Source organism: Trachemys scripta, chromosome 2, assembly GCF_013100865.1.
Source record: "Trachemys scripta elegans isolate TJP31775 chromosome 2, CAS_Tse_1.0, whole genome shotgun sequence".
Lineage (NCBI taxonomy): Eukaryota > Metazoa > Chordata > Testudines > Emydidae > Trachemys > Trachemys scripta.
In genome coordinates this window covers 63,928,012-63,950,755 of record NC_048299.1, presented here as the reverse complement: position 1 = coordinate 63,950,755, position 22,744 = coordinate 63,928,012, and the positions used below count along the sequence as shown (strand labels likewise).

The window sequence follows — 22,744 nt, the reverse complement described above, 5'->3', positions numbered from 1 at the left end:
CAGGGAGAAGAGAAGCTCTTGATCTACATTCTCTATATTATTATTTGTAGGTGTTGTTCTTCTCTCAAAACCACTGTCATATTTCATCTTTTATCAACCACAGCAGTGGAGGTGAAAGTTGTCTTAGCTCCCTGAATACCTTACCTGTTGTGAACTCAGGGACCTTGAAATTTTTTTCCCCACTGCACTAAACAAAAAATCCATAGGACTTGGAGAAGTGTAGCTCCCCGTGCCATAGTGCCATGCAAACATTAGGCAAGTGAAAATAAACTATTTTTTTACATAATGTTCAGTGGAAACAAATATTTCCTTTTTGGAACTCGCATCTCCTTATCTTCAAAATGCTTCAGCTCAGCTGTTGAGAACGTTGATTGGATCAGCTGTTATGAGGCAGAGTATAAGTCCATGGGGTGTACTCTGAGCTTTCTTTCAATATTCTGATGTGCATGTTTCTAAATTATGCTTCAGAGAAAATGGGCAGAGTAAGACGTAGGGTATGTTTACACTGCAATTAAAAACCCGTGCTGGCCCATGCCAGCTGATTTGGGTGTGTGGGGCATGGGCTGTGAGGCTATTTAATGGCAATGTAGCTTTCTGGGCTTGGGCTGCAGCCCCTCCCACCTCTCAGGGTCCTAGAGCCCAGGCTCCAGCCCGAGCCTGGAAGTCTACACTGCAGTTAAACAGCGCTGCAATCGAAACCCCAGGAGCCTAAGTCAGCTGGCACGGGTCAGCCGCGGGTGTCTAATTGCAGTGTAGACATATCCATAGGCTTTAAATGCCTAATGAATGATAGCGTGTAACAGGTGACGAGCCCTATATTTATATTTCAAATTTTATTACGTGTTGAAGAGCCAGGAACTTATATGCTCAACCTTTCCATAATATTGTGAATTCAATTTTATTTTATTTTATTTTATTTTATTTTATTTTAATTATGTATTGAGGCACTGCCTGGTGTACTTGATGCTGCACAGGCATATAGGAAGATACAGTCAGAATTTAAAAAATGTATGTGTTAGCTCTGCATCGCTATGATGGAAAATACAGTTGGGGACTAGCGGATCAGAAGGGAGAATTAACTTTCTTTTTATACTTATTTAGCAACCCTAATAACTTAATGCAAGTTAGTATGGATTTCTCTGGACATGTTGAAACAAATGATAGTAACATTTATAAAGGAAAATCTTTGAGTTGGAACTGATTCCTATGAATTTGGTGTAACTTCTCAAAGTGAAATCAACCATATTCTCTGTTTGTTTCTCATTGGTGCAGGAAGATTAAACTGATTTGCATCTATTAAAATATTTACATCTTAGTTCCTTTCTTAGGGACTCTTAATTCTCAATCCTAGTACTTGAGCTATAGTCATTCAGAACAACTCCCAATGATGGAAGAAAAGTAGAAAATAGAACATCATAAAAGTCTTTCTTCACAACCTTATACATATGACTTCATTAAACAAAAAATTCTTTTCCATTTCCATCCCTTTTCCCCCACCACATATTGTGTGCAAGACTGAAGGCTTCACATCAATCTTCTCATATTAATTATATGTGTCATACAGATTACTAAGGTACCACTAGGTATCATATCTACTTATTAAGATTTGTTATTGTTTTTCTATGCCCTCTCATTAGAAATATACAGAGGCCTGTATGTCAGAGTAGTTCTCCATATGTCACAATGCATACAGACACACTTTAATTTTGCAAAATCTCATTCTGTGTTGATCTGCTTATGAGTCTCAGTGAGCAACATGTGGGGGCAGGTCTACACTACGGCAGGGATCAACACTCTGAGATCAATCCACCAACGGTCGATTTAGTGGGTCTTGTAAAGACCCGCCAAATCAACTGCAGATCACTCTCCTGTCGATCCCTGTACTCTACCCCCGAAGAGAAGAGTAATCTCCCTTTGACCCCCCAGAGTGTAAACCCCGCGGTAACTTGACCTAAAGTACATCGATCGACTAACTGCAGTAGTATAGACATAGCCTGAGACACGAAGTACTTGATAGAGCACTTTTCCCCTGATTTAATGATTTGTTGCTCTGTGCTTGTTTTACAGGCCAAAGTTCAAAAAATGTCAGTTCATCTCCAAGCATAGAGAGCTTGTCTGCAGGACGTGAATACACAGGATCTCCTCCTTTGTCTGCATCCAAGAAAGATTTCTTTTTCAGTACCATCTCCCGTTCTCGTTCCCACAGCAAAACTATGGGCAGAAAAGAGTCTGTAAGTTCCTGAACATTGTGAGCTGGTTTGGGTTTGTTTTTTTTCCATGACACATTGTTTCACTTATTGGAATTGATATTTTTTCTTATTAATTGTTTGCCTTTGAAAATATTCCCAAGCAGAAATTAATGACAAAACAGAAATCACTGAAGATATTTGTATAATATTTTTTGCTAAATAGCATCTGCTATCTACACTCAATCCCACAGCCCTACTTTATCTTCTGAAGCCCCTGAAAGTCTCTCGTGGGCCAGATCAGAGGAGAGACTCCTGCAAGTTCATTTCTTTCATTAGACTTCCGGGGTGGGCCCGAAACTAATAACTAGTTCAGAGACGGACTTTATAATCATCAGATCCAAATGTATCCATCTGGTGCACCTCAAATTTCCTAATATATTAGAGGTTTCCCGCAATGTCTGTCACATCTGTATCCTACAATGACAGTTATATCTCCAAGCATCCACTTTCTTGAGCCACAAGAAATTCTTATTTAAAAAACTTGTTGCTTTCATCTCAGGAAATCTGTTGATGTAGTAGGTGCTGTGTAAGAACTTACCACCTTACTAAAGAGCTTAGAGGAGATCTAGTTTGATTAATCTTATATGTTATGGGAGCAAGCTCCTTCACTGAAATAAAAATTAATTAATTTAAACTTAAAAAAACATTTTCTTCAGCCATCAGCCTCACATAATCTTTCTGATTGTTAGAGATATTTATGTAATGATAACCTAGAGTTTTTGGCTCAAAAATGGAGGCAAAATGTACATTTTCTGTGTTTTTACAAATTTGTTGATAGAATTTCCTGTTAATTTCACCAAGTAACTGTAATAGCAAAATTTCTGTACTATACCAAAACTTTCAATATTCAGAGATCCCAGAAATACAAACGCACAATGATAAGGTAAAGACAGAATGGAAACGTTAACTGTGAATGTCATAACTTTAAAGTTTTAACCCTAAGATTACAAATAATATAGATTTTTCTGTTTAGTATTTAAAATTTGCTGCCTTACTAGAAAAGTTTTTTAATTTATTATATTTTTAAATTTAAGACCTTGCTTACATGTTTTTGAAATGAAGAAAATATGTCCATTCTGCTTTTTACTCAACTGTGTTCAAACAATATACTGGGAATAATGAAGATACTGGAGTGGGAGTTATTTGCTTTTTCATTTTATTGGGGTGCCTAAAGACACAAGTATATAAGGCCTTGTCTACACTGGCAAGTTTCTGCACAGTAAAGCAGCTTTCTGCGTTGTAACTCCTGAGGTGTACACACTGCCAAGCCACTTAGTGCACAAAAACTAAGAGACAAGAGGTGTACAGTTTTCTGCACCAGCGTAGACACCCTGGTCGATTACAGTGCTGCGATTGGCCTCCAAGAGGTGTCCCACAATGCCTGTTCTCTCCTCTCTGGTCATCGCTTTGAACTCTACTGACCTGCCCTCCGGTGACCAGCTGTGAGCCCCATCCCTTAAAATCCTTTGAAATTTTGAAAGTCCCCTTCCTGTTTGTTCGTTGATGCATGCAGTGGTCTCAGAGCATCTTTCCAGGTAACCATGCTTGCTCCACACACCAGGCAATCCTCCGCTTGGAGCAATGCTGAGCTGCTGGACCTCATCAGCATTTGGGGAGAGGTAGCTGTCCAGTCCCAGCTGCGTTCCAGCCGTAGGAATTATGATACCAACAGACAGATTTCACAATGCATGACAGAAAGGGGCCATGACTGGGACACACTGCAGTGCAGGGTCAAAGTGAAGGAGCTACGGAACGCCTACCAGTGGAGACTTCGGTGGCTCGCGTGCCAGTCAAGAGTGGACCGAGCCAGGAGGAGGAAATCTTGGACAAGGATGTGGAGGGGGTGGGGGACCCAGAGGCAGAGGACAACTCGGAGGTCAGAGAAGCATGCAGCCAGGAGCTCGTCTCTACCCCGGAGGAGGTTAGCCAGTCACAGCTGGCAGAGCTTGGCGAAGCACAAACAGGAGTGGAGGCCCCTGGTAAGTGGAGCTGCTTTGTTTTTTGCCCCATTAAAGATAACTTTCCTGCTTCTCTCTGCCATTACAGGGGTTGGGGGGGCACCATTGCTGCACACAGTGGAACCACATAAGGGCCAGGGCGGAAGCTGCAGGCTTGGAGAAGACCCTCCCTTGATTCCCTGCTCACCCTCAGCAGCGAGATATCTTCCATAATGAACACAGCCTGTGGAAAATGTGGGTACAGTAATGACTATAAGGCCACCCCTACAGTGCTGGCTCTCCCCAAGAGCCACATGCCCAGTGTACAGTACGGTCCTGGAACACTGATTTCCCCTGCCCCTGCGGTTATTCACCATCTTGGGGGTCTTGTGGCTCATGTGTGCTTGCCAGGAGTCAGCCAGTTAGTGACAGGTATGTGAACAATGGCTGTGTTTTAAATCACTGAATCAATGGTCCGTGTGTTGCAAACAATATTGCTTCTGTAAAATGTTGCATTTTGGCTTCACAGATATGATTTTGGGAGCCCAGTCTCCCTCTTTGTTATCGCCGGCTGAACGGCTACGCAGAATTAGAAAGCAGGCACAAAGAACTAAAGAGGACTTTCTACATGATGTCATGATGCACTCCGCAGCCGAGAAGCAGGAATTGAAGGAGTGGCAGAACAGTTAGAAGAGGGACCAAACAGAGAACGTGGAACACCAGAAAGACGCCACGGAGCAGTTCTTAAACATTATGGAGCACCAAGTGGATGCGCTCCAGGCACTACTAGCACTGCAAACCGAGCAGCTCCGCGCCCGCCCTCCCCTGCAGCCGCTGTCGCAAAACTCTTTCCCATGCGCTCCCCAGACACCAACAACAGACTCTTATCAACCTCCTGGCTCCAGTCTGTACCCACTGCATTCCACTCTTGCCTTGTCACAGTCCAGCCCTGCGGACCCACTGCACTCAACACCCATCCCTCTGCAGTTTAGCCCTGCTGAAGTACACTACCCGCTGCACTGGACTCCAGAGGAGAAGCTTGGATATGATACCTGGACATACACAAATCTTTAATCATCCCGAGACCCCGCTACCTCCTGGGACCCTCCCTTCCCCTCTCCCCCTCAGTGCTGATGTGCTTTTTTTGTTTCTCTCTCCCCTCCGGTTGTTGTTTTTTAATAAAATTGTTTTGGTTTGAAAGCAATCTTTTATTCCATTAATTGAAAGCAAAAAGGGCCCTGCAAAGCAACAGGCAGTTTTCTTACACCTTCATAGTGCATCGTCTGCACCAATCACAATCACCTCCTAGCATTACAAGCGCTGCACTCCTGAGCATAACAACAAATATTAGTGGCTTTCAGCTTCAAATTGCTGCCTCAAAGCATCCCTAATCCTTATGGCCTCGCACTGTGCCCCTCTAATGCATTGATCTCTGGCTGTTCAAATTCGGTCTCCAGGCACTGAGCCTCAGCGGTCCAGCCCTGAGTGAAGCTTTCACCCTTCCCTTCACAAATATTATGGAGCATACAGCATGTGGCTATAAGCATAGGAATATTGTCATCGGCCAGGTCCAGCCTCCCATATAGGCAGTGCCAGCGGGCCTTTAAACGGCCAAAAGCACACTCAACAGCCATTTTGCACTTGCTCAGCCTGCTGTTGAACCGTTCCTTGCAGCTGTCAAGGTGCCCCATGTATGGCTTCATAAGCCACGGCATTAAGGGGTAGGCAGGGTCTCTCAGGATCACAATGGGCACTTCAACTTCCCACACAGTGATCTTCTGGTCCGGGAAGAAAGTCCCTGCTTGCAACTTCCTGAACAGGCCAGTGTTTGGAGCAGGATGTGATTAATGACCCTGCATACTTCCGTCAACCCATTCCGAACTCATTAGCAACAGATCGGTAGCAGTCTGGAGTAGCCAGGTTCCACAGTGCAATCACCACGCGCTTCTCCAAGAACAGGGCAGCTCTCATTCTCGTTTCCTTGCATCGCAGGGCTGGGGTGACCTCATCACACAGTCCCATGAATGTCCCATGAATGTGGCTTTCCTCATCCGAAGGTTTTATAGCCACTGCTCGTCATCCCAGACGTGCATGATGATGTGATCCCACCACTCAGTGCTTGTTTCCCGAGCCCAAAAGTGGCCTTCCACTGTGGTCAGCATCTCCATGAATGACACAAGCAATCTCATGTCGTAGCTACTATGCATGGCGAGATCAATGTCGAACTCCTCTTGCCTTTGTAATTTAAGGAACAACTTCACTGCCACTCATGACGTGTTAGTCAGAGTGATCAGCATATTGATCAACAGTGCGGGATCCATTCCTGCAGGACAAAGAGGCAGAGCATGCAGTTCACAAACCATTGAAAGATGGCGCCAAAAGTGGATGGAAGCACAGGGATTGCTGGGATGCGAAGCAATGCATCACGGGGCATCGGGACAGGATCCAGGATGCCCTGCAACTCCCTCTGCCTTCCCACAACTCTTAGTGGCAGAAGAGGAAGAGGGATAGCTGCCCAGAGTGCACTGCTGCAAGTGCCGCAAGTGTGAACACGCTATTGCGCAGGCAGCTGTGTGAACACACAACAGCGGTTTCCCTTCAGCGTTCTCTGAGCGGTGCTGTAACTCTGCCAGTGTAGACATACCTTAAGAGTGTTTTTCCAGTTCCAAGAATAAGCTCCACTTGAACTGCTCTAGTCTACTTTGCTCTGTGCAGGCAGACTCCCTGCATCCACAGAGAGCCCCACGTGCAGAACAGCTTGCAGAATCAGGGCCCAGGAATGCAAGAAACATTAACTCCTGGGCACTGCTTGAGGCACAGTGGGTTGAGTTAAAGGACAGAATGGAAACCTTACATCTCTCTCCCTGCCTGCCTGAGCTGAAGTAAAACAAAACACATTAAAATCCCTACAAAAATACATTTTAAGTAATGTATAAATGTATATATTTTATGGGTATAATTTAACAGGATCTAAATTTGAGCCAATTATGTCTACAGCTTGTGGTATGGCTATCATGCTTAATCTCTTGTGTGTAAATGGAGTTTAAGACTAATGCCTCTTTTATACTGTAATACTAGATGTACAAGAATTTTCTATGATACCCCTCATGCTTGGTTAGAGTCCCTTGAGAATCCCATTATACATTTTCTGAGTAATTGATTTTCCCAACACTTCTGTTATTACTTTGTATTTTCTTTTCTTATTTTCACTGGATGACTTGAAGAAAGATTGAGGGGAGGGAATGTTTCAAAGGAATAAATTTGTAGTCTCTGTGTTATGGTCCGTTTATGAAAATGTCTCAGAATCACCAGTAAATTCATAACATGGCAGTGAAAGCAGAGCACAAATTTTCCTAAGGGTTCTTTAAATTACATCATATGCTTTACACTGTAGTGCCTCAGAACTAAAAAAAATGTATGTACTTCAGACCACTAAAACCTATTTCCTCGTATTCAGCTTTTTGACTGCCTTGTTATGGAACATAAAAGTGTTTTATTTCAGGTCAGCTACTAACAGAAAAGTTTTATTTAAATTTGCTCTCGATTGCTAAGGATGATCATTTGTTTGTATTTCCTCACATATTTTATAATGCTTAGTTATCCTAATGGGGGGTGGGAACAAATAGTGCAGCCCAGTGTCCCAAAGTAGATTAAGTAAATTACTCTCGGGCCAGTAATTTATAGCTGCTTCATTGAGAACTGTTTTGGGAGGGAAAAGAGGTAAAGGACTTGAAAACATATTGGGTTCACTTTATTATTGAATTTATTTACTATATTGTGGCTGATCTAGTACCTTTTTGGTAGATGGATAGTTGTATTACCGTTTGATATTTTGTACATTTTGCCAATCCTAGTTATATTATGGATTATGTCCAAGAATTTTTTATGGAAAGCGACTCTAGTGGGCACTTAGTCATACATCAGTCATTTTTTAAAAATGGTTTTGATGTATTTAAACATCAGCCATTACTCATTTTATGGACACCAGAAAAACCCATTTCCCACCCTCAAAGGTCTTTGCTAAAAAAAGTGTGAGAGGAGGAAAACATATAAGCAGAAACACATACCCTATGGTTAGGAAATTGTAATAATTTAGGTAGAGCAGGGCAATTTTTGTAAAAAATGCAGTTTGTCAACCCAAAACAATTAGCGAATTCATGTCAAGTTTAATAGTTAGAGCCAAACTGAGAAAATCAGAATGTTTCAGAAATATCAAAATGAAACATTTAATTTCAACTCAACTTGAAATTTTGTGTTTTGACTTCAGGCATTTTGATAGAAACACAGGATTAGATTCACAAAATGCTGGGAAGAGTGGAGGAGGACCTCCCTTATACAAGAACCTTTAGTCCTGTAATCAGGGTACTCACCTGGGATGTGCAAGACCCATTATGAATTAATTGCCACTGTGAATGACAATGAATAGTCATTCAGTCAGAGAAAGACAATGAGAATGGTTCTATTACCCTAGTGGTTAAGGCATGGTCGGCACGTGCCTCCCGCATTTGGGGAGGCTGGCCCGAGCGCCAGAAGTTCCCCCTGGTGCCCAGACCATGGCCCCGTCCATGTTCCCCGCCCACTCTCCCTTCTCCTCTAAGCCCCCTTGTCCAGGAGGAGGGACACGGCAGGCAGTGACGGCCTCTCAGGGGAAAGGTGTGGAGGAGAGGAGGGACTCAGACAGGGGAAGGCGGTGGTGGCCTGTGGGGGACAGAGCAGGGACAGGAAGAGGCAGAGCACAGTTGGGGCCACCACAGCCCAGGCATCTGCGTTCTGAAAGGTGGTGGGTTGGCGGCTGCTATTACACCCGCCACCTGTGGGTTAAGGGCATTCACATAGTATGTGGGAGACCCACGTTCAAGTTCCTGCTCTAATGACTATTTTATTCTTAATACAAAGTGTAACAGTTTCAACAGGAGAGGCTGAGATGGACCCACCCCAGAATATCCCATAACTCAGTAGCTAGGACACTTCCTGCAATGTGGGAGACTCAAGTTCAAATCCTTTCCCCATGTCAGGCAGAGGAGGGAATTGCCTCCCACATCCCAGGTGAGTGCCCTAACCCCTGGGCTAAAGGTTGTAAGGGGGGTTATTCTCTCCGCCCACCCAAGTTTTGTTTTAACATGACTTGACATTTTTTTTACTTTCTGATTTGCCAAAACACTCATTTTCGATTTGACCTAAAACTAAAGCTTTTTCCATTTTTTTTTCCGGAAATGCCAGCAAACCAAAAAAATCCATTATTTGTCTAGCTCAAGGGAATGTGCTGCTGTTTCAAGGTTGTTATGGGATAAACAGGGGTGTAACTTGAATACATTTTTCAAGTTCTGAGTCATGACCAATACATTGGACTTTGCTTGGAAAGGGCATGGTCAAAACTGATTCTTAACTTGATTCACTGCCTCCAACTGAATCACTTTGACAAGCAGGAGCAAGACTCCTCATGTTGAGGGTCTCTACTCCTCTAAGTGTACATCTACACTACAGGGGGGAGTCGATTTAAGATACGCAAATTCAGCTATGTGAATAGCGTAGCTGAATTCGACGTATCGCAGCCGACTTACCCCGCTGTGAGGACGGCGGCAAAATCGACTTCTGCGGCTTTCTGTCGGCGGCGCTTACTCCCACCTCCGCTGGTGGAGTAAGAGCGCCGATTCGGGGATCGATTATCGCGTCCCCACGGAACGCGATAAATCGATCCCCGAGAGGTCGATTTCTACCCGCCGATTCAGGCGGGTAGTGTAGACCTAGCCTCAGACAGCAAAATTCCTGTTAAACAAGTGCTGAGAAAGTGATGTATTTCCTAAATCCAAAGACTGATGAAAATATGTTCACTGTTACTATCTTCAGAGACAAGTGCTATTTAAATTTTTAGCTGAAAGCATTGGTGCTGGAACTTGGGGTGCTGGGGATGCTGCCACACCCCGGGGCTTGAAGTGGTTTCCATCATATACAGGGCTTACAGTTTGGTTCAATGGCTCTCAACACCTCCACTGCACACATTGTTCCAGCACCCCTGGCTTAAGGCCCCCTCTTGGCAGGAAAGAAAGACTCTGGGGCCATCTCCTCACAAGCAGGAGCAGCTTAACTGTTACATGAAAAGCAGTCTGGTGCCCTTCATCTACCCAGCAGCAGCAGTGGTGATGGAAAAGAGCAGTGGTTCTCAAACTGTGGGTCAGGACCCCAAAGTTTAATGGGGTCACTAGGGCTGGCTTAGACTTGCTGGCATCTGGGGCCCAAGCTTAAGGGCTTCAGCCCTGGGCATCAGGGCTTAGGTTACAGGCCCCCTGCCTGTGGCTGAAGCCCTTAGGCTTCAGCTTTGGCCCCCCAGCCTGCGGAGATGGGGCTTTGGCTTTGCCCCCCACCCCAGGGTGGCAGGGTTTGGGCGGACTCAGACTTGGGTACCCCCTCCTGGGGTCCTGTAGTAATTTTTGTTGTCAGAAGGACAACAGAAGGTTGCGGTGCGATGAAGTTTGGGAATCTCTGGAATAGCGCTCCGGGGTAATTTCCTCTCATTACCTATCTCCCCCACCCTATGAGCAGACTGTGGGGGAAAATTGGACAGATTTGCAGCCCTTCATTTCACATTATGATCACCTTCCTTCAACTACAAGCATTAAGAACAATCAGTTCCTGTTCTTGGCAAATAGCAGGGCTGACTAGCTCTTAGTTTTGGCAAACATTGGAGCTGTCTGACACCTGTCTCTGGCAGGAGATACTGGGCTTGGCTTTTGGCCACAAAGAAGTGTTAAGATGGAAACTGTTGTATCCAAGATTATTGTTGGCCTTATCAGCTGTTTCCTTACTTCTCAGGTTTGACTTAAGTGACACCATCAGACATACAATTTTCCTCCCTATACGTGCTATCGTCTCTTTGCAGGGAATTGATGTTTGTAATTTATATAACCCATCAGACTGGTTAGAAAAACAGATGTCTGAGGCTTGGTCTACACTAGAAACTTGTGTTGGTATAATTGCATCTCTCAGGTGTGTGGAAAATCGACATAGTTATACCGACCTAACCCCCAGTGCAGATAGCACTGTGTCAACGGGAGAAGCCCTCCCACTAACACAGCTTCCACTTTTGAGGGAAGTGGAGTGCCTCCACCCGCAGGAGACGCTCCCCCATAGGCATAGGTAGCATCTTCACTAAGCGCTACAGCGGCACAGCTGCACTGATGTAGACAAGCCCTGGGATCTGCATTTTGCATAACACCTCTGAAAATCAAACCGCTGATTTAGCTGCCTCACTTTAGGCACCCAAGTTTGACAATTTTGGCCATAGACTACAAAGCATAAAAATCCAAGAGGATAACAAAATAAATAGTGGTGGCAATAACATCATATACACGCACATATTGTCCTTGAGTAGAAGTATTTCCTTTTGTGCATTTTATACAATCCTGTAAGCTTAGAGACTTTTTTTTTTTTTTTTTTTTACTTCCATGCACCTTTTATGTGGGCTAAATTATTTCTTTAAACTCCTAAATATATACTCGTTCATTAGCCCGTTAGTTTATAAGCCGACCCCTCCAAATGGATAGGTCAAAATAGCAAAACTGTATGACCCTTTCATAAGCCGATCCTATATTTCAGGGGTTGGAAAACTTTGGCTCCCGGCCCGTCAGGGTAAGCCACTGGCGGGTCGGAACATTTTGTTTACTTGGAGCGTCTGCAGGCATGGAACCCTTCAGCTCCCTATGGCGCAGTTTGCCGTTCCCAGCCAACGGGAGCTGCGAACGTGGTTCCATAGAGTTTAAAATCATCAAATTTTGGTGTAGACCCAGTTATAAGCCAACCTCCGCTCTTTGATGCGTCACTTTTTTTGCCAAAAATATTCAGCTTATGAACGAGTATATACAGTATAGTGTTTTAACAAAATGTTTGTGAATTCATATTTAACATGTACCTCACATTTATTCAGAAATACAAATGTCCCAATGCAATGCTCTTTTCTTAATGACAATCAAAACATTCCTATAAATGAATGTTATATAATTTAAACTATTATTATAACTGCTTAATGAACTAATAAATGTTTTCTTGTAACATCTCATTGCTTAATCAATAGTTTGGGGTGTGCTGGGTCTAATATAAAAAGCCCACCTCTGCTGACATTTGAGTGTAGTGTATTAAGTTTAATGAATCAATCTGAAACTGTAACTTATATTTCAGGAGATTTTCCAGCTTTGCCATTCCGATGTGATTATCTTGATTTTGATATGAGGCCAAATTCAATTCAGACACTTGAAACTTGGCATTTGTTTAGTTTTTCAATGCCGTTCTAACCTTGGAAATAGAAAGCATTTAAATCTGACAGGCTGCCAGGTCTTCTGACCAAGATTTGTAGAGGTACTTTTTAGATCTGTTGGAACTGTTGCACTGTTTTCAGTTTCCTTCCTTATGTAGCCACAGCATTGCTGTTACTCAGATCAAAGAGCTGTGAGCATCAGGAAAAGAAATGTCTTATAAAGTAAGCTTTCTCTCTTACATGTATTGACATGTTTATGTAATTTTTATAAAAAGGTTTTTGATGACCGCTTCATAGTCAGCTGTTACACATCTTCATGCTTCAAGTAATTCCATTTAAATAAAAACAACTGTGGTGGGGTAAAAGCAGGAAGTGAATTTCTAGCAAGTTTAACAAGAAGTTATACAAATGAAAACTGTGGTTCAGTGGTTCTCAAACTATGGGTCGGGACCCCAGAGTGGATCACGAACCCATTTTAATGGGGTCGCCACAACTACCTTAGACTTGCAGGGGTCAGGACCGAAGCCAAAGCCTGAGCCCCACTGTCGGGGACCGAAGCCTGAGGGCTTCAGCCTTGGGCAGTGGGGCTGAGATTACAGGCCCCCTGCTGGGGCTGAAGCCCTTGGACTTTGGCACCCTCTCCCCCGCAGGGCGGCGGGGCTCTGGCCTCTCACCTGGGGTGGCAGGGATTGGGGGGGCTAAGGCTTCGGTCCCCCCTCCTGGGGTTGTGTAGTAATTTTTGTTGTCAGAAGGGGGTTGCAGTGCAATGATGTTTGAGAACCCCCTGCTATAGTTACATAAAGTGAATGAGATTACAACAAAACCATATTGTTTTCATATCTGAGGTCAGTATGCTGACATACAGAGCAGATTTGTAAAGCCATTTGGAAGACATTAGAAATGTGTAGAATAGCCAATAATCTGTAGTTTTTTACTGGCTAAAAGAGGGTTAAATATTTAAGTCCTGCTGAAATCATGTGTACCAGTAATAATGCCTAGTTCCACATCCTGACCCATCTCTACATAGTAACTGTGTAGAATTACATAATTTGGCAGAAGGCAACAAGAAGTTTTAAAATTATTGGACAATAATTAGTGGCTGCTAAGGAAGATGCAATAACATTTCAAAATCTTGACTGATTGGAGGCTCTGGGTAAAATCTTCAAAAGTTCCTAAATGACTTCGGAGTCCAGGTCCCATTTTCAAAAGTGACATAGGCATTTAGAAGCCCAAGTGAAATCGACATCCAAAGTCAGTGGGACTTAGGCTCCTAAGTCACTTAAGCACTTTTGAAAAATTTACCCTCTGCTTTTTTTTCTCTCTTTAAATCATCTAATAGTTTACCTGAGTTTCCATTTTTGCAAATGTTAGGAAACTCAACTGGACTCTCATAAAAAAAAAAATATGTACAGTACCATTCCAAATCTAGATGATGTGTTTTTTCTCCTTGAAAGAAATTGTAGTTTTATATTTCAATTTAGGATGTGTTGCAGTTTTTTCATGTTCAGTTAAATCAAGCTTCTCCCCACAAAAACAGCAGATCTTGTACTTTATTGTAGCAAGTTAGTGTAAATGTTTACATTCGTAAATGTTTTGAGTCCTTGTATAATTACTATACTTAAGCATTACCCTTTTTAAATTCTGAACATTATAATCAGAGCTCCTAAAAGATCTAAATAATGAGGTCCAACTCCAAAACTGCATACTGAATCATATTATGAATCACATCACAGAACAAATGTATCATTTGGAATAGAGAATATTTCACTTGAACTCTTATGTAGCTGATGCTTAAGAAACATTTTAAAGTGAATAAAATATAAATAGTGGTTGAATAAATCTAATATATTTAACAAGCAAATGGAAAGACTGAAATGTTGCTCATAGTGTATTGTGTTTCATAATTCAAAAATGTCTCTTTATATTATGAATCAAATCAACATTTTGCAGTGGCAAAAGAAATCACTTGTGAAAACTAAATGAGAATTTATTATTTGGGGTCATTAATCTATAACAAAATATATGCTTTGGGAATTATTAATAAAAGATTAGATGAAGGAAATATTGTAACTAAAGCACTGAGACAGCAAAAATAAGAAAAAAAATAATTGCATAAATATATCACACCTAGTAGGCAATTCAATAACATTTTACTAAATATTTTAGAAACACAGTGTAGGAGCACAATACATGCACTGTATTCACTCCAGAAATATATGGATTCAAGAATACTTAATATCTTATTTCAAAGATCTTTAACATCAAAAAACTTTGGGGAGAGGGGGGATTAAATTATGGACAGAATACTATGACTGTTTTAGTCTCACATTTGTCTGACAGTCACTAATGTATGTATATCTAGAATTAAAACCAAAAAGCCAGCCAAACATAATAGTAAAATAATCATAATGGGGGGGGGGGGATCAGAAATCTCCCTAGTTGATTTATATGTTTATTATAGTTTCTGTAGTACTCATCACTATATAATCTGAGTACCTACTTATTGATATCTTACTGTGATGTTGCTTTTATGTTTTTTTAAAGTATTACAGACAATGTGTGCAACAATGCCTATACCTGAGTAGTGGCTTTTTCAGGGTTTTATAGTAGGTTCATTTGCACCCACAGCAACCATTAATCCCACTAAAGTCACAGACCTGAGTGGCACTGCGACACCATATGCCTGGTCACGACGCCCAGAGAGGAGTGCTGGGCCCAGCCTCGTGCCACTGCTGGGTGAGTGTGGGGCATGCTCATTCTCCAAACCCTGCCCTCCACGCTGAGCCTGGATTAAGGTTGCGGTGCCGTGGCAGAGGGTGCTGCTGAGCCTGACCAGTGTCTCACTTGACTGCAACAAGAAACGCTTAGTAGAGTGCACCCATTGAATCATGAGGCTCCATCTGCCCCGTTATAGCTAAATTTACCAGAATTTCTGTTCTAGGGGGCCATTTCCAATTCTTTATTCCCTTTTTGGTTTTTATATCAAGCTAAATTTGCCAGATTTGTTGTCAGTGTGGGCATAATTTGTATTCTACATTATGGGCACCTTGTGATCCATGACCCATTACAACTGGGGGTTTTCCTCCTTTTCAAAGCATGGAGCCCTCTCTCTCTCTCTCTCTGTTTGTTGTTTTTTTTAACCAAAGAAGCCCTCTCTAGCTTCAGGATGTACTGCCAACAGGTGGAGCTGTTTAGAGAACTGATTGCTTCTCTAACTCCCCAGTGTCTGGCCTCCACTGGAAGCTGCGGAATGTTCCCTTCGATTCTCCTTTCTCTGTCTCCAGGCAGGAGCTTTTTTCACGATATGTATATCTTTATTTTTCACCCTTTCCTTGGTGCTCCCTTGGTAGGGAGAAGATATTTTTAAAACAGGACCCTGCCAGACAGTGGTATTGCAAGAGAAAACACAGCAGTGTAGCAGGCTCAGCTAGGATCAAAGAGGCTTCTGCTGGTGATCAGTTGTGCAATATTGCACCACTCTGTAGCAACGTGGCACACAAGCCTTACGCCATTTGGGGGCGCGGATTCAGCAGTGCAGCAGTGGGAGCCAGCTTTTCAGAACCTCCAAGCCAGGGATCCCTGCCCACTTGGTGCTCCAGGGCAAAGTAAAACATGGCAACAAGGGCTGACTACAGCAGTAACAATGTGGCAGGCAAGCCTTCACTTGTTTGAGGCTGAAATTCAGCAGCAGGTCCTGGCATTTTGGAAACAACAAGCCAGGGGTCCTTGGCTGTTTTGTCCCCTTCCCCCACTTTCTTCTTCTGACTGAAGTGAAATATAGTGTCCAGGAGCATCTTCAAGAAGCTGCTAAATAAGAGGGTTAGGAAAAACCCGCAGCACAAGATGCCCCGCTCCTTTCAGACTGCTACAGTAACTAGGTATTTTTGACTCAATTATTCCAACAAGGGCCTTAGCCAGTCCTTGTTATGGTCGGTAACTTGAACCGATGCCCTGTCACTGCTTCTGTCAGTCTCTCTCTCCTTGGGGGGGCAGGTGTGACTCCCAGAGGTTCTGAAACCAAAACAACAGGTTTAAAAAACCACTCATGGCTGAGGTTCTCCATATTTGGTATCAGTTTCCATTATATCAAGGCAGGCCGAGGGTTCTGTGCACTGGTCATGGTGCACCTCTGAAGGCTACAAATTTTTGTGATTATCAGAACCAGGAATCAGATTATTTTCTGCAGCACTGTGGGAGCTCAGATAGTCCCACTCAATTCCAAGCAAGAGGTTGTCCTAGGACGCTCATCAGAACAGCTTTTTAAAATTATAGCAGCTAGAAAGGTGATTCTCTTCCTTAAGTTTCCATCCAGAATTGGTTGCCACTCATGAAATGTAACTCCAGGGCTACTGTTGCACGCTAGAGCAAAAAAGCACAAGCTAAAAATCCTGAATAGAACAGGAGGAATTCTTTTTCCTGGAGCTGAAAGTTTTGCTGACTATGTATTACACTGATTGTTTGTTTATAGTACTGCCAACTATTTGCTGGGTGTTTTCCAAGCCCTCATAAAGGGGCTTTGCTCTGAGGCGCTCACAACATAAGGCATTTTAGGATTAAATCCACATATATTTGAGCAAAAGAGCAGTATGTAGGTTACATATTTAAGCAGGTGCCAATAGGATGCTATTGAACAAGAACTAAATCATTTGAAGTTAACAGAAAAGTAGTAGCCTAGGAACTCATGGTCTCAGACTCGTTCAGATGTCAGTTCAGCATCCTTGAAACTCCTGATTAGTGGGAAGCTCTATTTCTCAAACTTTCACACCTACAGCACATAGAACCCAAGAGGTTTTACCTTCTAGAGCATGAATATTCAGGAAAACTCATGAACTTCCTGCTCAATTCTATAAACAGTTTTCAAATCTGGGCATTTCAAGGGTTCTGCGAACTTGAACCTGGTGGTGCTCTTGAAAGGTCAAAGTTCCCCTGTATCTCACAACCAGGGACATATTGCAGTTCTTTCTAGATGGGCTCTTGATTGGGTTTGAGTCCTACCTTCCTGAAGGACCAAGGCTCAGTGTTAGGAGACATATTCCTTGTAGCATATTCCTTCTACATCTAGCCCTTCTTTAGCAGCACTCTCACATTTTCCAGGACCTTCAAGTTGTGTCTCTTCAAAATCTGTCTGGAATCCTTATGTGCACCTTTTCCCTGGTGAGATGAGATTCAGGGCTGCACCAGGATTCTCTGGTTTTCACTTGAACCAATCTTTTTTAATTTGCTTTCCTTATGTTTTAAGCCAGGGATAGGCAACCTATGGCACGCGTGCCGAAGGCAGCACACAGGCTGATTTTCAGAGGCCCTCACGCTGCCCGGGTCCTGGCCACTGGTCCGGGAGGCTCTGCATTTTAATTTAATTTTAAATGAAGCTTCTTAAACATTTTAAAAACCTTATTTACTTTATATACAACATTATTTTATTTATATATTATAGACTTATAGAAAGAGACCTTCTAAAAACGTTAAAATGTATTACTGGCACGCGAAACCTTAAATTAGAGTGAATAAATGAAGACTTGGCACACCGCTTCTGAAAGGTTGCCGACCCCGGTCTAAGCCCTTCAACTACCAGGATAATTAGTTTCACTGTTTAGCAGTGATTGGGACATTCAAATTCTGTTTATGCAAAGCTAATGCTTGAAGAAAATGTTAGGATTAGTTGGCTGCCTAAGGAAGGGTGCAAATCATTCACTATTTCCAGCTGGATAAATTCAGGAATTTTTCAGGCCTCCTACAGATTTTTCACAAATTACACTCCTCTTCCCCTTCTGTGAGGGGTCACTTATTCAGGAACCTTGCCATTTCCTGGCAGGACAACACAGTACTTCATTCAAGCAATTTTACTGTGTGGCTGCCCAGTCTCGGTATATTCTTTTCCTTTATCTGTTACTTTACAGTAGAAGTGTTATCTTTATCTTATATTATTTTTGGACAAATGGTTCTGCAGTTTCATTCTTGGTTTTCTTCATTAAAACCTTTCATATGATGGAAGAAGGAGAAAGAATAAAAGCAAAAAACTCCAGACAAACAAAAAAACAATCTTCAGATAAGAGTTTTTTTCCCTCTCAATTCAGTTTTCTTCATTTAAGTTTCCCTCCTGTTTGTGGGGATTTGTTTTGCTGACTACAACCCACTTGTAAAATATCATAGAGCAGCAGTGAAAGGTATAATTCACTTAGCTAGTTGTAATTTTTCATTCTCTGAATTGGCACATGTTGCTTCGTGGCCCTCCACCCAAGGCGTCACTTATTTTTTCATCAAATTCCAGTTGGAGGGGAAATGTTGCAATCAGTCCTTTTTCTCTTGCAGAACATTCCTGCAGAGAGAGAGAGAGAGAAATGGGATTTTCTCATATTGGGATCTAAGTCTTCATTTCCATTTTTTTGTATAATAAATTAATAAGATGCAAAAGATGAAGTATCCTGCCTGGAAACAGCGAATCTTTCATAATGATTATAAATCAGAATTTATAGCTTGTCTTCTCAGTATAAGCAGTTGGCTGGGGTGTTGGAGAGGCGATCGGTTCTCTGAATAGCTCCACCTCCTGGCACTACATTGTGAAGCTAGGGAAGGGTGGCGGGAGAGCCTAACGAAAAAAAGAGGCTCCTTCCTGTTTGGAAGATGAGCAGGAATAAGAAGAGTAATGGATCACAAAGCATCATGTGCCAACTTAAGAAAATATATGGATAAGTAAGTAAATTTTTACCATTTTTTTTATTTAGTATAATCAACCATAATGGTTCAGCCATTTTCAAAATCAAAGAGTAGGAACAAAAATACTTTTCCTGTGATTTCCTGTGAACAGCACTCATGCATTAGTGGTAGACGTTAGAAACGTGGATTTTGGCAAGAAGTGGTTCCTAGGTCAGAGATGTGTCTTTTGTTGGTCTCTTGATAATTGGCTGTGACTTGTCAAAGTCATACTGGTTTTTTAAGTACTTTGTGCATGTACACTGGATTTTGAAATGCAATCGTTCAGTTGTTTGCCAGTGTTCTACTAGTTCTGCACATACATACATAGCTTTGGAAAGTTCATTGGCAATGCTGTCTTTCTCTGTGATTAATGGTGTACAGAGAAGGAGTCACGGGGATGACTTGTATTACTTGTATGTATTCTTAGGATGCTAAGCTTGGAAATTTGATGGGAGTTGACCACCTAGCTCACTTGAAAATACCAGCCAAAAAGCCCTGGGTAGATAAGAGTCCTGACTGTCCTAGCAATTCTTTGTTATCTCAGAAATATTTTTGGTGCTGCCATTTTTAAAAGCCTGTATTACTGTACTGTTGAATCTGCCATTTCTTGTGTTCTGTTTAAGATTGTAACTTTTTTTAAAGGGCATGAAAAAATCTTCTAATATTTTTGTACCTTCCTTTAGTGAGTTCTTGGTGACTTTCATTAATCACAATTTTCTAGTTATTCTCTGATTCTGTGTTTTGTTAGTTTTTTCAACGTTTTCCTGAGTTGAAGTCACGCCTCTAGCTTTGTAATAATCCTGGGTCTTGTCTTTAGCACTTCCTGAAGCATACAATATTAAGTTCTTCGTTTCCAGTGACTGGGTGCTGTATCTCAGCTGTTTTCAATAAGTTTAAATATAGCCCTTCGAGATACATTGACAATGTGAGTCAGTATATGAAGCCAGACTATATTCTGTGTAATAGTTTGCCTATTGGTTTCTCATTTCCTTCAGAATTTGAGAGGAACCCTGTCTGGGTCTGCCACTTGTTAACTTCTAATATCTTAATTTGTCTATCACCAGGTTTGGCATCACCATTTGAACTCTTCCTCCTCCTTTAGAAAATGTGTATCTGTTTCTGGCATTTGTTCCCAATCCTCCTAGGAGACCACACTGAAGCAAATGATTTAATATTATTTTGTAGAGTCAGCAAGTTATCTGTTTTATGTTAGCTCTTGTGAGTTGTATTGACTCTTCCACTGTTCTTCCTTGCATATTTGAATTTTTTTTATTCTCCACAGCCCCCCACCAATGGTGAGTTCGAGACCTTTATTTTCAGGATTTTTTCCCCCCATTTGCCTAATTCAGGTGGGCTAATTTCTGGAACTCTTGAGAGGTTTTGAAAGGTATAATGCTACCATCATAGAGCGGGAGTTCTGTCCGGCAGGTTTGTGGGTCAAGATGGTGGCCAAGGCAGAGGAAACACAATAAACTCCAAAACATGCTTCTGCAGCTCTTGCAATGCCCAACTTCCTTCAGATATCAAGGACCTCTACTGCACTTGTTTCCTTTCCTTGGCTGAATTAAACCACCATGCACTTAAAGGCCCTGATCCCGCTAATCACTGAAGCATCTCTCAGCAAGAGAGTAGCCCCATTGACTTCCAAGTTATTAAGGTAGTCATTGGTGGTATAATTACTCAGAAAACTAATGTGGTTGGCTGACTGATTTAACTTGGGCTAAATTAACATTCCGAGGTATTGCAAAACATATTGTTGTTCCTTGTCCTGAGCGGTTAGCCAGTGTTTGCTTTAGGAGGAGAAATCTGTTATCGCGGTCAGATATTTCTTTGGTGCAATCTTGTTTATTTACAAAGAATGTACACAAATTCTCATTTCACTGAACACAGTAGGAACAAACAGTGGCAATTTCCTTATTCAGAAATCCAAATTTGCTTTCTCAGTGACTACTCTACCCAAAAGGAGCTTTTTCTTGGCTTTGTCCCAAGGCTATACTCTGTGCTTCCTTTCTTTCTACTGGCTTTCCCTGGCTTTCTAGTTGCTTTCTGCCTCTGACACATACAGCTCCAGCCAATCAATGCCCCACCCTTGCATTTGCGATCAGTTCCTCTGAAGCATCTGGCAGCCGCTGTTGGAAGACAGGATACTGGGCTAGATGGACCATTGATCTGACCCAATGTGGCCATTCTTATGTTCCCAATTAATTCCTCAGCCCATACGGCTCAGTCCCTGCTCAGTCCATACTATACTGGCCAGTGCTTTGGGCAGTGGCTTTCATCAGACACCCAACATCACACAAAGGGGCATTTCATTGCTCCCTCATTTAGTCTTGATAAAGGACGCTCAGCGCACCCATTGACTAGATTGTGATTGATGGGAGCCATTAACACTTTCCAGCATCGCAGAATCAAAACAAGGATGTGTGGGTGTCAAGAGGACACCCCCACTAAGCCTATTTCATATCTACCTTGTGATGGTAGCAGATGAAAATCAACGAAGAATGATGTGAAATAAAGCATCACCACCATGACTGTAATTTATACCTTGTGCACACTGTCCATAGAAATGAAATATCTATTTTTAAAAATGTATCAAAATGCTGTGTGTGAAGAATATGTTGGTAGCATTGAAAATATATTTAAAATATAAAATTGGCACCCATTGAGATGTAAAAAATACAAAATCTGATTGAGGTCCATAAGTTTGGTTCCACAGTTAGCAGGGAGTACAGAAAGTCTGGTAGCTTGTGTGAATGGCCTATATCTCTGTGGAATTTGAAGGCTAAACCTCTTTCTGCATGAGGGTCAGCCCACCCTACCCCCATGTATGAGACTAAGCTCTGAGTTTTCCATGTGCCTTTGTGGGAAGTATTGTAGCACTAATATATTAAATAAATCTTAATTCCATAGTTTTATTAATGAAAAAGTCCAAGGAATTTATTTTTCTGCACTTATCAGTATTGCTATGAAAAATATAAAAGTAGGAAGTACTTCAAGTTAAATGTTACAGTTGCATGGATATTCCCCCACCACCAAGTGATAAAGAACTGGATCAAACACAAACTACTTGTCTTCACTTTCATGGTTCTTCATTGCCCATCCCCCACCCTACCTATCCTCTCTCATTCACTACCAAGATGTCAGCTTTTGCCTCCAGAGCCAGCTCCATTACCCACTTGTTAAGTTTTCAAACAAGCATCTTCATGCTTTCTCTCATACTGCCCCCACACACTTGGGAGAAGCTGTCCGGGATCATCCACAACACTAACTAGTTATCCTCCTTAAAAATCTCCTTTTCCAAGATGCCTATAAAAGCTTGGCCATGATTAGGCTGCTGGTGTGCTAAGACTACCACCTAGAATCCTGACCAATCTTTGCATCCTTGTACTGTCTGTTTGTCTGTCTGTCTGTTGATCTCTCTGTTGTCTCTTGTGTTATCGTTGGATTGAAAGCTCTCTGGGGCAGGAACCATCTTTTTGTTCTGGGTTTGCACAGCACCTAGCACAGTGCAGTACTGGTCTGTGACCGTGGCTCTGAAGTGCTTAAGGAGTATAAATAATAATGATTCCATGTGTGACAGGTTGGGTCACAGAAAGCCCCTTGGGACTGCCACCTGA

At 42.2% G+C, this 22,744-nt stretch overlaps 1 protein-coding gene across 2 annotated transcripts in view; it reads left to right on the top strand.

Moving 5' to 3' along the window:
* The window catches only part of TBC1D5 (TBC1 domain family member 5), a 474,884-nt gene that overhangs the window by 407,735 nt on the left and 44,405 nt on the right, over positions 1–22,744 (top strand). For both annotated transcript variants that reach the window (XM_034760748.1, XM_034760747.1), the window contains one exon: positions 2,068–2,231. In XM_034760748.1, coding sequence (XP_034616639.1) covers positions 2,068–2,231 — 164 coding nt within the window. The remainder of the gene's footprint in view (positions 1–2,067; positions 2,232–22,744) is intronic.